This window comes from Embiotoca jacksoni, unplaced genomic scaffold (genome assembly GCF_022577435.1).
Source record: "Embiotoca jacksoni isolate LCO1_2020_lvr unplaced genomic scaffold, fEmbJac1.0.p SCAF_3, whole genome shotgun sequence".
NCBI lineage: Eukaryota > Metazoa > Chordata > Actinopteri > Embiotocidae > Embiotoca > Embiotoca jacksoni.
The window spans coordinates 19,846,737-19,865,123 of NW_027185381.1; the positions used below are offsets into that span (position 1 = coordinate 19,846,737).

General features: G+C 41.8%; 1 protein-coding gene across 1 annotated transcript; it reads left to right on the plus strand.

The window, feature by feature from the left end:
* The first annotated feature begins 562 nt into the window (after positions 1-562).
* On the plus strand, positions 563-15,251 carry LOC138205989 (GTPase HRas). The gene is made up of 6 exons (XM_069162397.1): positions 563-878; positions 8,459-8,655; positions 9,485-9,663; positions 11,155-11,314; positions 12,059-12,183; positions 12,327-15,251. Exons 2-5 carry the CDS (start codon positions 8,545-8,547, stop codon positions 12,176-12,178), a joined length of 570 nt encoding a protein of 189 aa, XP_069018498.1. The 5' UTR covers positions 563-878; positions 8,459-8,544; the 3' UTR covers positions 12,179-12,183; positions 12,327-15,251.
* Positions 15,252-18,387: the final 3,136 nt, after the last annotated feature.

The following is an 18,387-nucleotide window of genomic DNA, read 5'->3' on the forward strand; positions in this document are numbered from 1 at the left end:
GGTCTTCACCACTTCTTTCAAATGTATGCATGTTGGTTAAAGCCCTACGCCCCCCCCCACCCCAACCTATAATTTATGGATACAAAAATTAGCTCATGCTTCAAAAACTCAGACTTCTTAAGAGATGGAGGCAGGTTGTGAGAATAATAATGCTCTAAAATAAGCTCTTACCTCTATCACTTCACTGGGGCAGAGATTTATCTTGTGTGTACCTACTATAATTTTGTTTTTTTGTCTGAAAACTGAAAGGAGGACAATGTTTATACGGTCCTGTAACGGATTCTGAATACTGTGATGATATGGACTATATACACATTTATTTATTTTTTAATTTTAATTAAATTAAATATTTGCATGAATTCCTTGTCTGTCAGGTTTCAAGTGCCACTACTTGGCATTTAATAGTTTAAACTCGTGGGTAAAGTGGCCTTCACGGTGTGAAGCTCGTCTTTCCGACGGCACTAGAATGCAACAGTAACATGCATGGTAACCGGGGCGGATCTAATGTTTGATAGAGCTGGGCGTGGGCTCCCCACTCCTCATCCCCTCCGCTCTCTGTGGAAGCACATTGTTCAACGCGGGCTCATTATACCCAGCACCAATGAATGCGTTGGTGCATTTTTTTTTTAATTTTTTTTTTTAGCTTATAATCATTAAACACTTTCTGACAGAGAATTAAAGGATACCTGAAGACGGGCGGAAAGGAAGACCGGGAACATATTTGTCTTCTTCTTTTTTTGTGTGTGTGTGTGTCCCCTCCTGGTCACAGCTGAGAGACAGCAGAATTGAAAGATTTTTTTTTTTATTTTTTCTTCTTCTTCCTCCTCTCCCGTAGACGAAACGTCGCTCTTGTCGCTAATTAGACCTCTCTGCTTGTTGTAAGTATGCAGTGCACATTCCTGTGTCCGAAATATGTCGGCAGTGACTGTGTTTTTTTGTTTTTTTTTGGAGGGGGGGGGCAAATTATAGGTCTTCTTCATACGCGTTCACTGTTTTGGACACCGCTGGAGACTGCGGTCCACACAGTTAAAACACGTCAGCTTGCTATCATAACAGCTTCAACGTTATCTATCCACCTCACAACTCATACCTGCTTTTAATCCTGCCTGCAGCGTGGTGAATTGCACAGATTGTGGATTTTAACTGCACCTCCGTTCCTAAAAACAATATATATATATATATATGTATTTTTTTTTTTTTTTTTTTTTTTTTTTTTTTATAAATAAACCAGCCTCTTTTTGACTTCGAGTGGTGAAACTTGGGGGAATAACATGACCGTCGCTAATTTCCCTCTCATCCCACTTTCAAAAAGAAACCGAAGGTATATAAATGGACTTAGCTATATATATATATATATATATATATATATATATATTAAAAAAAAAAAAAATTAAAAAAACCAGGACTTTATTTACTCCCCTTCTTCTCTATTTTAGTCTCATTTAAGGATAATCTTCAGTGTGAGGTTGCTGCCACACAGACAAGTAGGGTGACGCCCCGTCACACTGAGTAAAACACTGAATGTATCACTGCGGAAGTGAGATTCCATTACAAGGCATTTACAAAGATGACATGGAGTCATTTCTGCTCTAAAAATCTGAGAAGTGTTTCTGAAGTTGAAAAGGAAAACGATGGCATAGGCAGCCCTAATGTCTGTTTTTTTTTTTTCACTTATCAAAAGTGTGGCCATAAGAGAACTTAGACGAGAGGAGAGAAGCTGCCAAAAAAAAAAAAAAAAAATGTATTGCCTTCATCATTCAAAGTAGCATGAAACATTAAACTTTCACTTTTGACTTGATTGTTGGAATTTTCCGGCTTATCTTTTCACCAGCTGCCACCTTCGTCACTGCCGCTGATCTAAGCATCCCACATAAAGAGCACGTAAAGATCACGTTTGCAGTGATCATGTACACCAGCCTATTGGATTGCATTAAGGAGGTCTTGTATCAGTCCTGTGAATTCGACATCGGTAGCGTTCGAGACTCAAGGCAAGAATTCAGGCAGCTGGAAAACAGCTGGAGATAGTCCAGTGACAGAGGTGTGATGTTAATGTGTCGTCCCTTTCTCTGGACAGCTGTAGCCTGGATGCTGCCAAACTGCATGCCAAAACAAGTGCGACTCTTCTGGAAACCGAGATTTTGAGACAAGACAGCGTCTCCTGCTGCTCTAATCTGTTGGGCTTATGCTTGGTTAAATTTGGAGAGCTGAGGTTTCAGATGACTCCGGATAGGTTGTTTTTGTGTGATTTTTTTTTTTTTTAGGGATCATAGTCATACTTGTGACTTGATGTTGCTTTTGTTCCTTCTTTATTAGGTTAATATTTCTAAAGGAAGTTAATGTGATTTGAATTTTCTTTGGGAAGCTGAGTTGAACATTGGCTGGCAGCTTTGTTTACGTGACCCACAAGGTTCTTTCTGTGCTTTTTGCTTTGTCTCGCAAACTAAAACAACGAGACAAGATTCACCCATTCCTCCATTTGCAAAAATGTTTCGGGGTGTTTGGTGTCTGATGAAGAGCCTCATGGCTCCTCTAACTGGCAGGCCTTTGTGTGGAGGTCAGCTGGCCTTTTCATCTCTGCTGCTGCCTCCACCGTCTCACTGCCCAACAAGCTAAAAGGATGACCCAGTAGGGAAAAGGTCACTTGGACTCCAGTGCCGTTAAGTGCAGCTTCTTTAAGCTTGCAGACATGTTGACAAGCGCATACAAAAACATTTCATTTCAGTGGTAAATGATGGGAGTAATTATTTATCACTGGAGTTAAACAAAAATATTTGGTATTTTCTCAAGCTTTCTAACTTTTAGTGGAGGAAATAATTTTATGCTCCTGCATTTTTAGATGAATCCTTAAGTTGACAGACATCATATGAGTTGTCTCAACTGCTCACCTACTTGTGTTTCATTGGGCTCAGAGAGCAGAATAGTGACTCCTCAGCTGCCGGTCAACACTTTATGTGTGGATGCTGTTTAGGAGGATGATGTCATTGGAGAGGAGAGGAGAGGAGAGGAGTGGGAGGGTGCGATGGGCTATCGAGGCTTCAGGATTGGTCTTGGAGTCTCAGTATTCGACCGTGATACTTCCCCAGAGAGGGTCTCCTTACCATCATCGCTCCATTATAAATCTATTATCTCTGCAGTGGGCTTGTGGCTCTGCCAATATGGATTCTTTAACCAATTAAGCACTGTAATGGAGACCAGAATGCATGTTGAGGAGGATGGTCATTCGTGTGCCATACTGCTTGCATCATGCGTGTTAAAATGTTGAAAGTGATTTTCAACACAGGAGTGATGGTTGAAAAAGTAAAGTGTGTTCGTTGACTTAAGAATTGGCTGGGAAAAAGTTGGGCTTGGAGAATTTCATTGTGGATATCTTGACATATTTTTCAGTTTCCAGGTTGACCCTTCCCTCCTGTGTTTTTTTATTTTTTATTTAAATTTTTTTTTTTTTTTTATATGCCCTTGGCCTGTAGTAAGAGCAGCCCTCGCCCTCAGCTGCTTTCCTCCTACCAACCCCTCTTGCTGCTCTGTGCTTGCACCCTCTGTAAGCTGTCATGTAAGATTATCCTTTTGGTCCAGGCGAGGCTCTAGGATTTCAAAACGAACTGTTAATTTCCCGGGCTGGAGGTGGCGTGCTATAAATAACCCTAAACACAAACCTGCTGTATGTTGCTGATTGATCAAATTGAGCGGAAATGATGTGGAGATTTCGGGGACTTTGGAGAAGAACTATGCAGACTACGCCGTGGTTGAAGCCTGTCTGAAAGAGCAGGACCGTTAACCTTTGATGAGCTGATTTGTTACTACTGCCACTTAATTGGCTAACACGAGTCACTCTGTTGCGGTCCGATATGTACAACGTGTAAAAGATGTGACGGTTGTGAGACCTAATCGTTGTCGTATGTTTACATGTGTACTGGCGTGTGTGCATGTCGGGGGGGGGAGCGGGGGGGGGGGGGGTATGAAGACTGCGCGGGTTACCCCATCCACTGACGGTGCAATGAGAAAGTCGGAACTGCGGAGGAGTAAATAGGGATGTTAGACAGCTTTTAAGACGGGGTACCCATCTTGTGCACGGATGAAAAAAACGTAAGACGATAGATGCAAACACTGATGGTCGTGACCCTCGGAGGCTGCGTCCTCCTCCACACGAAGACCAGCTCGGCATGAGCCCCTTCCTGACAACAAGTGGCTCCAGGAACACGCCAGTGTCCCCATCAATGATTCATTTTGCTATTCATCTCCATATGTACGTGTGGATTATTAATCAGCCGCTGACATGGCCTAGTTTTAGGGGAAGACGGCACGGCTGTCTTGCTTCCCTTCCTCCAGTCTCCCAGTGGCGGGCGTGATGAGTTTACATTTTTAGGCTGTAGATTTCAGGTGTAAACTTGAGATGTGGCCGTGTAGAAGACATGTTGTTACTGGCGGTGAATGTGGAGAGGTGTACATCTGTGTGTGTGTGTGTGTGTGTGTGTGTGGTAGTGTAAATATCAATCTCTTTTTGTTTTTATTTGCATCTGTGTATCCTATAGTCATGGTGTTCAGAGTGAGGCAGCCTCTGAACGTTAATGTATGAGTGATGCTTAGGTGTTCATATGCTGGGGAGATCTGAGTAACCTGTGAGTATTAGTAATATGACAGAACTCTTACTGTCTTACTATTGTCTAACATTTTTTTTTAGACCAAACAAAAATCAGTCAGAACATGTTAGTTGACACTGAAAATAATTGTTAGTTGTAGATTAACACATGATGGCACACTTGTTTCAATAACTTAATTAAACAAAAACAAAAAAGCCGCTGTCTTTAATCCAAATGACCTGTCTGTAATTTAACATTTTATGCTGGGTCCGCTCTGTTTGTGGTAACAGTTGCCGATGAGTCCTAATGTCTGTGGTCTGTCCTGTGCCGGTAGCCTTCAGTGACCGAAGGTGTTCCAGCGTCTGTCTGCCCTCACAAGTCTCTCTTCTTCGCACAGCTGCTGTTTATTTGGTTAGAGGAGGCTCTGAGGAGCGAGGCTGGCCCGGCGGCTCTCTGTACTCCAGCCAGAGTAAGCTGCGCTGTGTACCAGGTTGATTTATTTACAGTGAGGGAAAAGGAAGCTAAATGTTTGGCCACAAGATTGAGGGGTCAGTATAATTCCCTTTCCTGTTGTGCTTCAGAATTATAGAAGGGAGGGCGTTTTTACAAGGAGGTTATTGTTGATACTGGTGACGGTGCTCGGAGCTACCTGTTCCATTAAGGCTGGCAATGGCTTATGGGGTCATGGATGTGATGTAGGAACGTACGTGCGCGTGTGTGTGTGTGTGTGTGTGTGTGTGGGTGCGCGCGCGCGCGTGTGTGATTGAATGAAAGCAGCTAAATGACTGTCTTCCGTTAGCAAGTCTGCTTCCCTGTCAATCATTAACATCATTCCGGTCTCAGGCTAATCTTAGTCTGCTGCCCCACAGCACAGTCACACACAGCTCCGACACAAATAACACAAACAGAGGTGCATGCACATTCTATTAATACCACTCCACACCCAGTGACAAATATAGGAGGATGTCTTATTTTTCACTCCTCACAACTGAATTTGCTTCATGAGTTTAGTTTCATTTTGATGCTCTAATAAAGCAACTTTATTTTTCCACGTGGAAGGATTCAAATATGTCAAGACTGAAGAAAATTTAAAAAAAAAAAGATGCAACAGTTAATACAAAGTAAAAACATTCCCAACCATAAGGATATAATACAACAACTGTAATGATTATTTAAATAAACGGTGTGTGAGAATGAATCAAGAGTTCTTTTAAAAAGTAACATTTTGGAGAAGTGATTTAAAAGATGTCACAGATGTTCTCTTGCTGAACTGTCCAGAGGCTGTGTTCATGTCACCTGTTACTCCTCTCTTTTCTACAAGATTCACGCCAGCTGTGTGGGCTCCTTCGGGAGTTCAAAGCACAAGAGGGAGGGCGTGTGCGTGTGTTTTCTACTCTGACCGACTAAAGCGCTGATGTTAAACCCTCTGTTTTGAGTGAGGAGCTTTGTGGAACAGCTATTACATGAAGTGCGTTTTCTATCAGGGATGACATTTGATTCCCCGGCAAAGGTAAAGCAGCACATGTGACCTGTGGTGCTCGTGAAAACCTGACAGATTGATTACACGCTGGAGCAGGTGGTGCAGGTTCATGATTTTCCTCTGCAGCCCCATTAAGGAACATTCAGCAAAGTGAGACACTGTTGATGAGCAGGCCGAGATTTTGTCATCCCACGTGCTCGTCTGAGCTATAAGATATGACGGAAACTTTTGAGGAACAGAAATTGAATGCGACACTGGGTCTCGGGGTGGGGCGGGTGTACAAAACAGTATCGGGGCATGATATGATTCTGATGTCATTATTGTAAGTTTGTCTCGAAAGTGGTAACTTAAGTTCATCGTATTATACTATTATGGCAACTGAGGCAGCATCTTTATTCATGTGTATTACTGACAGACAGATTTTGGGGCGTTTCTAGTGTTTTTTTTTTATTTAGAGTTGGTCCCCGTTAATAGCATACAAACACCTTCAGGTTTAGGCCCAATTTTCAAATTTATTAAAAAAAAATTCACAGTTTTTTTTAACTGCTCATGTTCATCTCCGTGTGTCGTTTTGGCTTAATATTGGTTTTTTTTTACTGCTTAATTTGTTGTTTTTTTGGAGGCAAATTTTTTTTTAAATTCTGTTTAAAGTAATGCAACCCTTCAGTCAATATATGTTGTGTCTAAATGTTCTATATAAATAAACTGACACAACTTAGCTTTTTGGTCACTCGTGTCAAAAAGAAAGTGAAACTAAGCTGCCACTTGAGACCAGTGTGTCCTAACAGCAACAGGAGTTTTAGGTTATTTTCCTCTTACACCATTAATCATAGATGTCATCACTATGATGACATCACCTGGTCACTCGTTGTCTGTACGATGTCAGACACAGTAACCACAGGAGATCTATGTGGTTGCCATTGGCCTCCAGCAGACTCAACTGGTGGTGAGCCATAGATTTGTACTCAGTCATTTCTTTCCATGTCTGACTCATCATGTCTTCTCCCTGGCTAGTGTTTGGTCATTTTCAGGTCATAGATTTGGTAACTTTGTGGTAAGCTGAGTCGCACTTTGCCAAATTATGTAGTGGAAACACCCATATGACTGCTCTTTCTACCAATTGACTTGACATGCCTGGAATTTCACTGGCCAGCGTGGCTGTGGTGGGGGTGACATCAGGGGATCCGTGTGTATGTATCTTTGTACTGGCTTGTGTCCGTGTTTGGGTATACAGTTCTGTACATGTGTGTTTCCAGCTGACTCGATAGTGAAAGCGACAATAGCATAACTGACAAACCTTTGTGTGAGTGTCCCATGTTTATTGAGACCTCCTGGATTAGTTCTTCACTGCCAGAGCTGCCATGTACCTTTCTGCTTTACCCATCAGCTCTGCTACTGTCGGTCACAAATCCAAAAGCAAAGAAACGTCTTTTAAGCGGGACAAATTTCTTATTACTTTGTTAATCAAGCAGAATTTTGCATGTCCCACACAGTTGGACTTGTACTCGAAAGACTCTACTTCTTCTACTTTTGAAATGCAGTATCGGCCTATAAGTTCCTGTGACGATGGTGTTAACCTGTGTCGTGTAAGGTGTAACGGAAAATGAATATCATTTATTTTTCCCCAGGAGACTGATATGTTTCTTTTTATAAAATGTCCTGATTTATGATTAACACAGCCCAGTCACTTCAGCTGGACCTATTAAGGAAGTACAGAAGGGTCCATAGGGGACAACTGAAAGGCACACCTGGAGTCATAAAATCCTCTTTCGGCCTCTCCTAATGTTGCTATGAATAAATCAAGTCAAGGAACTCAAAAAACAGGTTATAGCAATAGTCTAGCTGTGCTCTCAACAGTACAAAAAAAAAAATCAATGCCGATCCCAATTCAACTTTTTCAAAATCATCATGTTTAATGTGTTGTTTTCATTGCTCTCTCCTTGTCATTTGTACAAATTGATAGTCTTGGATCCGGCATCTGTGACCGGTGGTTCAGAGGTAGCCGTGAGTAATGTAAAGTCTGAGTGATGAGGATCTGTCTGCCAGTGTCATGCCCCTCCTTTTTCTCGCTCGCTGCCTCCATAGCTCTCCCTCTCGTGCGCGCTCTCTGCTGCTGGGAGAGGATTGGAACATCGAGTACCTTCAGCACATTTTTCACATTCCCCTTTGAGGGTCTCAACCTCAGCCCCCACTGCACACACACAAATCACAAATGTTTCTCGCCAATGAGCAGTGATGATATTGTCGCATGTTTTGCCCGTACCACAGGTTGTAGAGCACATCAGCGACACTCTAGTGTTAAGAGGACAGCTTGTTGAAACTATGTGTCAATGTGTTGAGGTGTATTTTTTTGTTGTCGGGGTGTTAACCTGCACCTTTTTGCTCCCTTTCCTCTCTCCAGCGGTGGTGTGTGTGCGCGTGTGTGTGTGCGCGCGCGTGTGTGTGTGTGTGTGTGTGTGTGTGTGGTGAGCAGCGGCGGCGGCAAAGATGACGGAGTATAAGCTGGTGGTAGTTGGAGCTGGAGGCGTTGGCAAGAGTGCACTCACCATCCAGCTCATCCAGAACCACTTTGTGGATGAATATGACCCCACTATAGAGGTACGACTCTCTTCTGCATGTTCTACACATTATTACTGTGTTTGAAGTTAGAATGGGGAAATCGTAAGGGCTCGATCATATTATTTTTACGCATAAACTGTAAAAGTGTCATCTGAGTGTAATTAATGTATGTGTTTTATACAAATGTCGGATCATGCAGTCACTGCTGAGCAATATTTTGTGAGCCCTACTGAGACGACGGCTCAGTCTAAACCAAGTTACTTTAATTGAATTAATTGATTGCTGTGGCAATCCTCCAAATGGTCAGGCTTGGTTGAAATTCCTAATTTTACTTTAAGAGGAAAATTTTACTCCACCCCTTTCTTTGTCATTCTTATATTTATGTGAAAATGAGACACTGAAAGACTTTGCAAAGAGAAGAGGAAGGCCAGTCAGAATGTTTTCGCCTCTCTTTTCTCTCTTTTTCTCCCTCTCTGTCTCACCACGCCTGCCTCTGGCCAGACAATGTCCTTTTTGTGTATTTGCATTCCTGGCCCCTATGCTCTAACAAACAAAGGGACAGCACTCCATGTTTTTGTGGCTGCATGTTGGAAGGCTAAACATTGGCTCCGATACCCTGCTCCTCTGATCTCTTGCTTTTTATTTGAGCTGAAAGTGGATAGAAAATGAATAACAGATATGAGTTAATGCGCAGGACACCGACATCACGTACAGTATCAGTGACCTTTACGTGCTGCTTTGCCCCCGAGTGACCAAGGCCACGAATGTGACATCATTAGTGATGAGCCAGCAGTTGCCTCAACTCCGACCTGAGCCCTCTGTCCTGTGTGTCACTCATGTCTTTACCACTTTCTCCCTCGCTCTGCAGGACTCGTACAGGAAGCAGGTGGTGATCGACGGGGAGACCTGCCTGCTGGACATCCTGGACACTGCAGGTCAGGAGGAGTACAGCGCCATGAGGGATCAGTACATGAGGACAGGGGAGGGCTTCCTCTGCGTCTTCGCCATCAACAACACCAAGTCCTTTGAGGACATTCACCAGTACAGGTGTGTCTTAAGAAAAAGAAGAGGCGCATCACAAATCATGACTTTGATACCGAGCATTAAGGAATCCACTGTCGCAGATGTGAACATGTGTATTTGTTGGCCAGATCACAGACCAGTTGGGGTGGAGTTCAGACACAAAATCCTTTCTATTTGTTCTCTTCTCAGCTCCTCTGTATGTGTATTTGTAATATGCAGTGCGTGTTACCGGGACTCCCATGGGGTCTGGAGGGAGAGGGGTGTGTGTGTGTGTGTGTGTGTGTGTGTGTGTGTGCCAGCTCTCTGCAGTAGTTGGGTGATGTCATGCTGTAGCGTTTAACACGGCTAAAGAAAGCTTAGCCCCCGACTGGAGGCTTGCAGCACGATGCCAATGAAATCGATCCTGACTCAATTAGAGGAGCAGGGAGAGGTAGCGCTCCCAAGGACAGGGAAGGAGAAAGGGAGGGGAAGGAACAAGGGAGGGGGGGGGGGAGAGAGTGAGTTTCAGCTGGAGATGACAGTGTTCTCTCTCTTTGCCACATTTTGTCTCTCTCATCACATTAGACACCCACTTTGCCAGTGTTGCATGTGGCAACCAAAAGAGGCCACATATTAGCTGTGCCACCTCTTGCGGGGTTTTTGAGTTTAATACACACACATTTTGTTTGGATCGCTGCCACTGCAACACAGCCTTTTTAATGGGCCCGGCTCTAACACAACTGCTGCTACAACCATTGTGCAACTTGTGAAAGCATGCATGGATCTTTGGCTCCGGGCTAAAATAGGTGGTGGCCCGGTTGAGGCCGTTAAAAAATGTTGTAGTCTGTTTATATAGGCAAAGATAGTCAGTGGAAAACTTTTATTATAGACACCTACTTGCACTACCTGGCACAGCGGTGTTGGAAGTAAGTGTTTTTGGTGTTTATTGGTATTTTAAACGCACCTATTAGACTTAAAATACACGACTCGCCAGCAAATAATAAGTCAGCGGTCTAAACAGGGGGACGTGTCTGCTGTGACATCAAAACTTTGTGTGCTCATGAACACCATCACCAGTGCTGACTGCAGATGGGCAGGGCTGACTGTAGCACAGGCATCCTGCTGTCCCGAGGCTGAGTGAGAAGAAGGGCTAAGCTGATAGAGTGATCTGACCCGCTCCTCTCGCTCAGTTCCCCCTGGCTGCATGGCGTTTGGCACTTGCTGCTGTAGTGATGAGGTAATGCTGTTTGCTCCCTGCCTGTTGTCTATCCCTCCCCCCCTCTCCTCTCTTCCTCCCCACCTCCCTCCTTCAGCAGTGCAGCACAGCACAGCCCAGCACCGGCAGGCCCCGGCTCTTCCTCTGGGTCCTAGAGTTCCCCGGGTGGTTGTTTCTCCAGCGGTGGAGCTGCTGTTGTTTATGAAGCTAGGACACCAGAGACACGTCACTGTGGCTAAAATGCAGTTGTTAAGAAGGGTTCAGGAACAAGCCAAATGAAATGGCAACTTTTGCAATTTTTCTTGCTTGTCAATCCACAGAGAACAGATTAAGCGAGTGAAGGACTCGGATGACGTTCCCATGGTGCTTGTGGGAAACAAATGTGACCTCCCGGCACGCACAGTGGACACAAGGCAAGCCCAGGAACTAGCTCGCTCCTATGGCATCCCATACATCGAGACCTCTGCCAAAACACGACAGGTAGGTAGTGAACATGAAGCACACACCAACACACTGCGCTTCCATGGAAGAACCCTTTTCTTTCACTCTCCCTCTTTCTCAGGTATTTCAATTTGCCTTTAAATTTCACTGATTTTTTTTTCCTCTCACTTTTGAAAGCCACAAAACTCAGATTGTTTATACATTTGAAGTCCTCTCATTCTACCTCATAATGTAATCCACAAGGTACGGCAGCCTTCTAATTTGGGCTCTTTTAATTTGACATTTTGTAAGCATATTCATGCACATGAGGCTCTGTGAACGGCCTGCGGTATGATGTGATTTGTGTTGCTGGGAACATTTTATTATGCTGCAGGCAATGACTCATAGCCAGGTTACCTTGGCTTGAGAACAGAACTACAGTGTTTGAAAGGCCTCCTAAGGACCAGTCGCTGCACAGCTCCCGCTGTCTGTTACTCACTGTCACATATGATGTAGGTACATACAGATTCACATTCATCGGTCAACCTGCAGAATATCTGTCGGTGAAAAGGAAAGAATGAAAACTTCTTTTTAAGTCATCATGATTTCTTGATTAACCGCGTCTCAAATGACCAGGGTTGCCATGGCAATGTTTCCAAGTGATGGGTACACCTCACAGGTTTGCTGCCAGTTACAAGAGGCGCATTCATTGTGCTCCATGTTTAATTGTCCATTTTAAGTGCCCAGATTTTTGTGTAACCTGTGTGTGTGTGTGTGTGTGTGTGTGTGCGTGTGTGTTCACAGGGAGTAGAGGACGCCTTCTACACACTGGTTAGGGAGATCAGACAGCATAAACTGAGGAAGCTGAACCCGCCCGATGAGAGTGGTCAGGACTGTATGAGCTGTCGCTGTGTGGTATCGTGATGCAGGTGAGAAACAACATACACGGTAATACTCACCAAACTGGTCTGTTATGCTGGAATGTAAATATATCTCTTTTTTTCCCCCCAAGAAGCGAGCTCGCAATACAAATTTACTAACGTGTCCCATCTTGTGTCGTTTCATTTACCAGCTCACCATTACATGTTGAGGAGAAATGCTACAGCGCGAAGTGGCAGCATGGACTTGAAGACAGAAAGATAAAACAACTCAATGATGAAATACAAACTGTTTCAAAAAGAGGATGATTGAAGCAAAAGCTCTCACGGAAACCACCAGGGCTGACTGAACCATAGACTTTTATGGAAAGGACGTTGGACTGTTGCCTAGGAGGCTAGCTGACCTAGCCTGGTCCGGTTCCTTCTTTTTTGTTGATCCACATTGACCTGTGAGCAACACCACTAATGACTTTTTGTCAACTCCAGTGTGGCCTCGCTGGGTAGCTCCACAAGTTTTTCTGCTAACTTATTGTTTTCAGTCTCAACACTGGTCGTAAAGGAGGCGGTCTCTCACCTCCTCCCACTTTGAAAGCCTAATTCCACTCTCCCTGCCTGCCCGCTGGAAGGACTCACTGACTTAAATGGAAAGTACTGGAACGGACATTTAGTTGCGCCAACACCTCTCACATAAATAACCCACCTCCCCCTTCACTCCACCTGCTTTTGGTGTATTTTGAATGGCAATGCAGTCCCTTCATTATACTGGATGCAGGGGGTGGAGGCTGACATGGGAAAGACTGTCATTTTTGTTTTTGTTGTTTAGCAATTAGCCTAGCTGTAAAAAAAAAAAAATACAAAAAAACAACCATCTTTGATTTTGTTTTCGATATTGAACATTTCTTGTGATTGGAAGATTTAAAAGTCACCGAGCATTATAACTGAACAAGGGTGCTAATTTAAGATGGCACCTGGTTTGACATTTTTATTGACCTGCCTGAGGTAGTTGAAGTTCCTTTTTGGAATAGATATCTTGAATGGAGACAATATAGATAGATGGATGGATTTCAAGAATGCAGCTGCCTTCTCTCTTTTCCAGATGTTTCACTGCGAGTTGTCTTTTGTTAAATAATAATAGTCATGGCTAGCGTACGTAGGTTTGGGTGCAATAGAATTCTTTTACTTTCAGATGACACAAGGTATTGGGAATAAAACCATCTTTCATGACTACTTATTTTTCTGTTTTACTTTAAGGAGAGGTACAGCGCACGAAAACGTCATCTTTGCAGTTGCTAAAGCAGGAGAGGTTGCTTGTAGAATGGGATGGATATCCTTCATTTGTACAGTTACACAGTGACAGATTATGGTTTTAGTCAAAAAGACAACCAGTTGATTTTTCTTGCCTTTCATTTCTGTAACTGTAGGGTGTACACCTGTTGTTTACTACATGGTTCTAATAGCTATTTTTAGATTTAGCGAGAGAATCGCTCCTTGTGGATAAAAAAAAAAAAAAAGGCTCAGGAATCAGGGTCCAGGAAGGTCTCATTTAACGGTCCTGGAAACCCCCGCGTAAGGGATGTCACAAGTTAGTTTTGCAGAGTGTAACGCACAAAGTCCTGCCTCAAGAGTCGAACTTCAGTTTTTCCACACACACCATTCTACCCTCAAACCGCTCCTCTTTCTCCGCCGCCTTCACCTCTTCAAAGCAACAATAACAAAGTCAGGTGCTAGTCATGTCAGATCCATATTACTGTATATGTGGGACTCTTGTGTGTAACAGGTGATTGAAAGTGGGTTATGGGAGTGCATTGCTCTGTTTCTTAATACGGACGGGCTTGTGCTCTCTATAACTGTATTCATTTGCTGCCTAAATAAAAGACTGATCTGTGTTTACTTTGCCTTATCTGTTAGCTAGTTTTGTACCTCGTGTGCAGCAAGATCGACCCGAGACGATGATCTGTTCTGTTGGCTGCATTGTTTGTTTTGTGTGCAACAAATAAAAAAAAGTACAATTGTGTTGACTTTAGACATGCGCTGTACAGACTTTAAAAGATATCTCCCTAATAACACTAGCCTCCACTGATTTTGCCTTTTTTTTTTTTTTTTTGTAATAGCAATCTTTTGACAAAGCCCAGTATGAGCCAAGTTGTCTTAATGAAATAGTCATGACATTTCAGGCCTATTGCTTTGAATATGCGATGGTAATTACTCAAAATTCTTACATTTGGTGCAGGTTATACATTGAATTGGACATTTATGGTGATGCATTGATTTCTTGACACTACAGACAGGTTTTGACAATAGGCTCCAAATGCAAACCTCAGACGTCTTCTGTGAAAGATGTCGAATGTTATTTGGCCATTGTCTCCTTTCAATGGAAACGCTGTTTTTATTTCTGACCTAACTAATTTTGTACAGTTAAAATATGACTCTCTTTGACTCACATCATGGCTTGCAGACCAGTCTAGTTACTGTGTGGATTCTGGTGGTCAAGTTGTTTTTATCAGTTAACTGTTCATTTCTCTACTTGGAGGAATGATATGAACTGTGAATGTGTTTTCAGTCTTTAGATATTGTTTGAAAGAAGCCTTGTGTTTAAACATTTATATGATTGGAATGATGCAGGGGATGAACCTCGGCCCCACTTTTGGCTGTATTGTTCCCAACTTTTTAATTTTCACCCATTGTACTCGAACCTTTTGATGGAAACAGATTGTGGAGTTTGTAACATGTAATTTCAGTCCTGATAGTATGCTTGTCCTCTCCCTGTCGATCTTTAAATAGTACATCCATGATAATAATACCATAGAATTCCACAAATCTATGCATTGAAATTCCCATTGCATTAGAATAACTGCATCATGTTGTCGCAATACTCAGCCAGCACACCACCAGTATACATGTCAGAAAACCTGGCGAGCATGACAAAGCCTGTAAGGACCATTGGGGGTTTTGCACAAGGATACAGTGGGCTCAAGGGCTTGTTTCTCCTCTTGCAAACTGGAATGGAGGTGTGGAAGGATTTTGTGAAAATGTCAACTGTTTAGCTATTTAAGATTGTATTTACTCTTTGAAAATGTGGCAAATGTATTTGCAGGACAGGAATAAAGATGTCAAGATGAGACTTGTTTTGGTGTCCTCAACCCTTGAACGCTCATGGTCCTCTCAGATTTGAGGTCTGCTGCCATCTACCGGCCGTTTTTTTGTATGATGTTTGAGAATATGAGAAGCATAGATTGAGGACTGATATTTGCTCAATTTTTTTTTTTTTTTAAACTAAATGATGAACTGTTTTCCAATTTGTATTATCATAGTTTAAACTACATACTTCCCCTGCTTGTATGGAAGCATCATACAATAGCATGCAGTTTACACATTATGGGCAAGTACAGATGTGATGAAGGTTCAAAGGACAGTCATAAATCCCATGATTACACAAGATTTTTACCATAGTCAGTGCTGTTTACAAGAACCTGTACGCTGTACAAGTGAACAGACAGTGACAGAATTATTCCATTGATGTGTTATGTATCTAATCTAATTCATATTTTGGAGATATGTGGACACCTTTACAACGAATCTCTTATTATCCCGTGAGAAGAACTTTATTGCACAATAAATAGGTCAAGTGTGTTAGTGCTTTGGTCACTTCCAGCACCCAAACAAGAAGGAGGACGTAAAGACGTACAGAATAATGGGTCACTGTCCATAAAAGGAGAGGTACCAAGTATTGCTAATTTTTTATTTTACATATACTCTAATTATTTATGAATAAAAACTATATAAATGAAAAACTATATCTACGCATTTTCTAAATAGAGCATTTGGAGGGTCTTTACGTTTTATTACAACTGATACTGACGTTGCTTATGTTACTGTTATACACTAACTCGCATGGTACCAGTGAAATAGATGGTTTGAAAGTTGTTATTGGTCAGTATAATCATCATTACTGACAGCAGTTTGTAAATATGATTATAAGTGCTCAGTAGATATAAAAGAGAGTGAGACAGACGTACCAGCACTTGGCATGTGGACTCTAATATTCTTGTCTTGCTTGTTTATGCTCTGTCGCCAAGTTATTGCTTTTTAGGGCAGGCAATGTGCATAATTGTGGGGCTGTTCTCTTCCTGGGTTTCAAAGGTCATAAAGGATTCTCCAAAAGCCCAGGCAGACGGAAAGGCGAGAGTTGTTGAGTGTTTTGGATCGAAAGGATACAAAGCGTTATTGTCTTTTTAGGGAAACCTCAATCATGTTAAACTGTGAGCACGCGATTAAGAAGATGCTTCCTAAGGTAAGGATAATCATCAACAATTTCTATTTCTACGGGATCAACATAAACAACAATCACTATATATGTTGGTGGCTGTAATTTCAGGTAAATAATTTGTCAATGTTTAAGTTTTTACTTGTTTAATTCTTGATTTTATGTGTTTTGAAGACATATGTTCGTAAAAAAGAAGTGGCCCATGAAATGCACGTCGCATTAACTTACTTCAAAGACCTTGTGCCCCTGATGGATAGATATGTTTACAATGATGGAACTTCAAAGAAACTGATGAGTCTAACTGGAACTATTCCTGTCACGATTAAAGGTAATAATGACATGGCAAAACAGACTCTGATAGAATCAAATCAAATATGTAAGTATGTAAGGAAAATCAAAGGATCTCCCTGTTTTTTTCATGATAAAATGTTTTCCTTGCTAGGCAAATCCTACAATATACCCATATGCCTGTGGATTGAGGAAAATTACCCCCGAGCTGCTCCCATCTGCTATGTCAGACCCACACGTGAGATGATGGTCGTCAAGGGAAAGTACATCACCAGCAATGGTGAAGTCCTGCTGCCTTACCTGGAGGAGTGGAAGAATGTGAGAACTGAAACAATATTTATTTTGACACAGCTGCTTTAAAAAAAAAAAAAAAACATCTGTATTAAGGACTGATGTTTCCTGGTACTGACATGTACAACACAATGTGGTTTAGGTCTTTGCAGCAACATACCAATAATGTGACTTTTTCTTTTTCCTATAGAATGTGTGTGACCTAGTGAGCCTGCTTCAGGTGATGGCTGTCATGTTTGGAGAGTTCCCTCCTGTATGTATGCAACCTCATCCAGAGCCAGAACAAACCTCTTGTAAGTAACATTCATATAAACAGAATTCAAACCATGGGGTTTCAAAACTACAATGCCCCAGATACTACCTGATGTTGATAAGACAGATGTTGATTAATATGAATTAATAATATTTATCTTTTAGATTGGATAGACTTCCACAGACGAGCAGAAGTGCTGCGAAAGTCAGATGGAAGTGTATATCTATCTTTGACCAGAGAAGATGGCCAACCTTTCAAGCAACAAAATGAAACCAACTGTTAATCTTTTGTGGAAAGTGACAATAACTTGTCAAAAAATGGTTTGTGTTTTGCGTTTTTTATTTTTTTTTATCCTGTGCACGGTGTCAGATGGTATCCATTGATTGCACAGTTCATTAATTGAACATTAATCTGAGACATAAAACAATATGTTGTGTTGACTGCAAATATCAAGCAGCATCTATCTGTTGTGTTTGGTGTGAATGTATTGAAGGTATTCTAAAGGTTTATTCAAATATGATACACCACTACTTCAAATGCAAATGCAAATACAAGTGTTAATAGTCATAAAACCGCACCCTACAAGTCACAGTTAAGCTTCGATATAAATTCATTTGGACTTTTGACCAGAGAAAACATTAACAGCCAAGTGCAGCCCGCTAAGGCACAGAGTATTACATGAGCTCTTTTTGGACAGAAAATAGAACAGAAATTCCAAAAAGTTACCGTGTTATTCATTAGTGATAGCCAACTTGCTTTGTTTGTTGACATTAAATTCTAGGCCATTTGCTTTGTTTAAAAAATGTTGTGACGTTCATTGTAAAATGTCTCAATAGATGCCTTTACTAAAACAAAGGTTAACCACCAAGTTTCAAACTGTAAATATAGTCAAAACAATTCCCAAATAATTACTAATTGACATAATAATACCTCTTGTGAAATATGTTTGGCTTATGCTGTCAATGAAAATAAAAAGCCTAATTAAACCAATCTTTGCTTGATATTGTGGGAACCACTTTCAATTGAGTTGAACTTGTGTAAGTAAACTTTTAATTTTGTCTTTAAATGTAAACGGTGTAAAAATAAATAAATAAAAAAAATAATAATAAAAAATTCCTTTTAAACTCTATGTTTTTTCTTGCTCTGTTAACTTCATCCA

What these genes read in the sequence shown, in the direction of transcription:
- LOC138205989 (XM_069162397.1), top strand. Translation starts at nt 8,545, where the DNA reads ATGACGGAGTATAAGCTGGTGGTAGTTGGAGCTGGAGGCGTTGGCAAG. An exon ending in GAGGACATTCACCAGTACAG is followed by an intron (nt 9,664 to 11,154) that starts GTGTGTCTTAAG and finishes GTCAATCCACAG; the next exon opens with AGAACAGATTAAGCGAGTGA. An exon ending in CCTCTGCCAAAACACGACAG is followed by an intron (nt 11,315 to 12,058) that starts GTAGGTAGTGAA and finishes GTGTGTTCACAG; the next exon opens with GGAGTAGAGGACGCCTTCTA.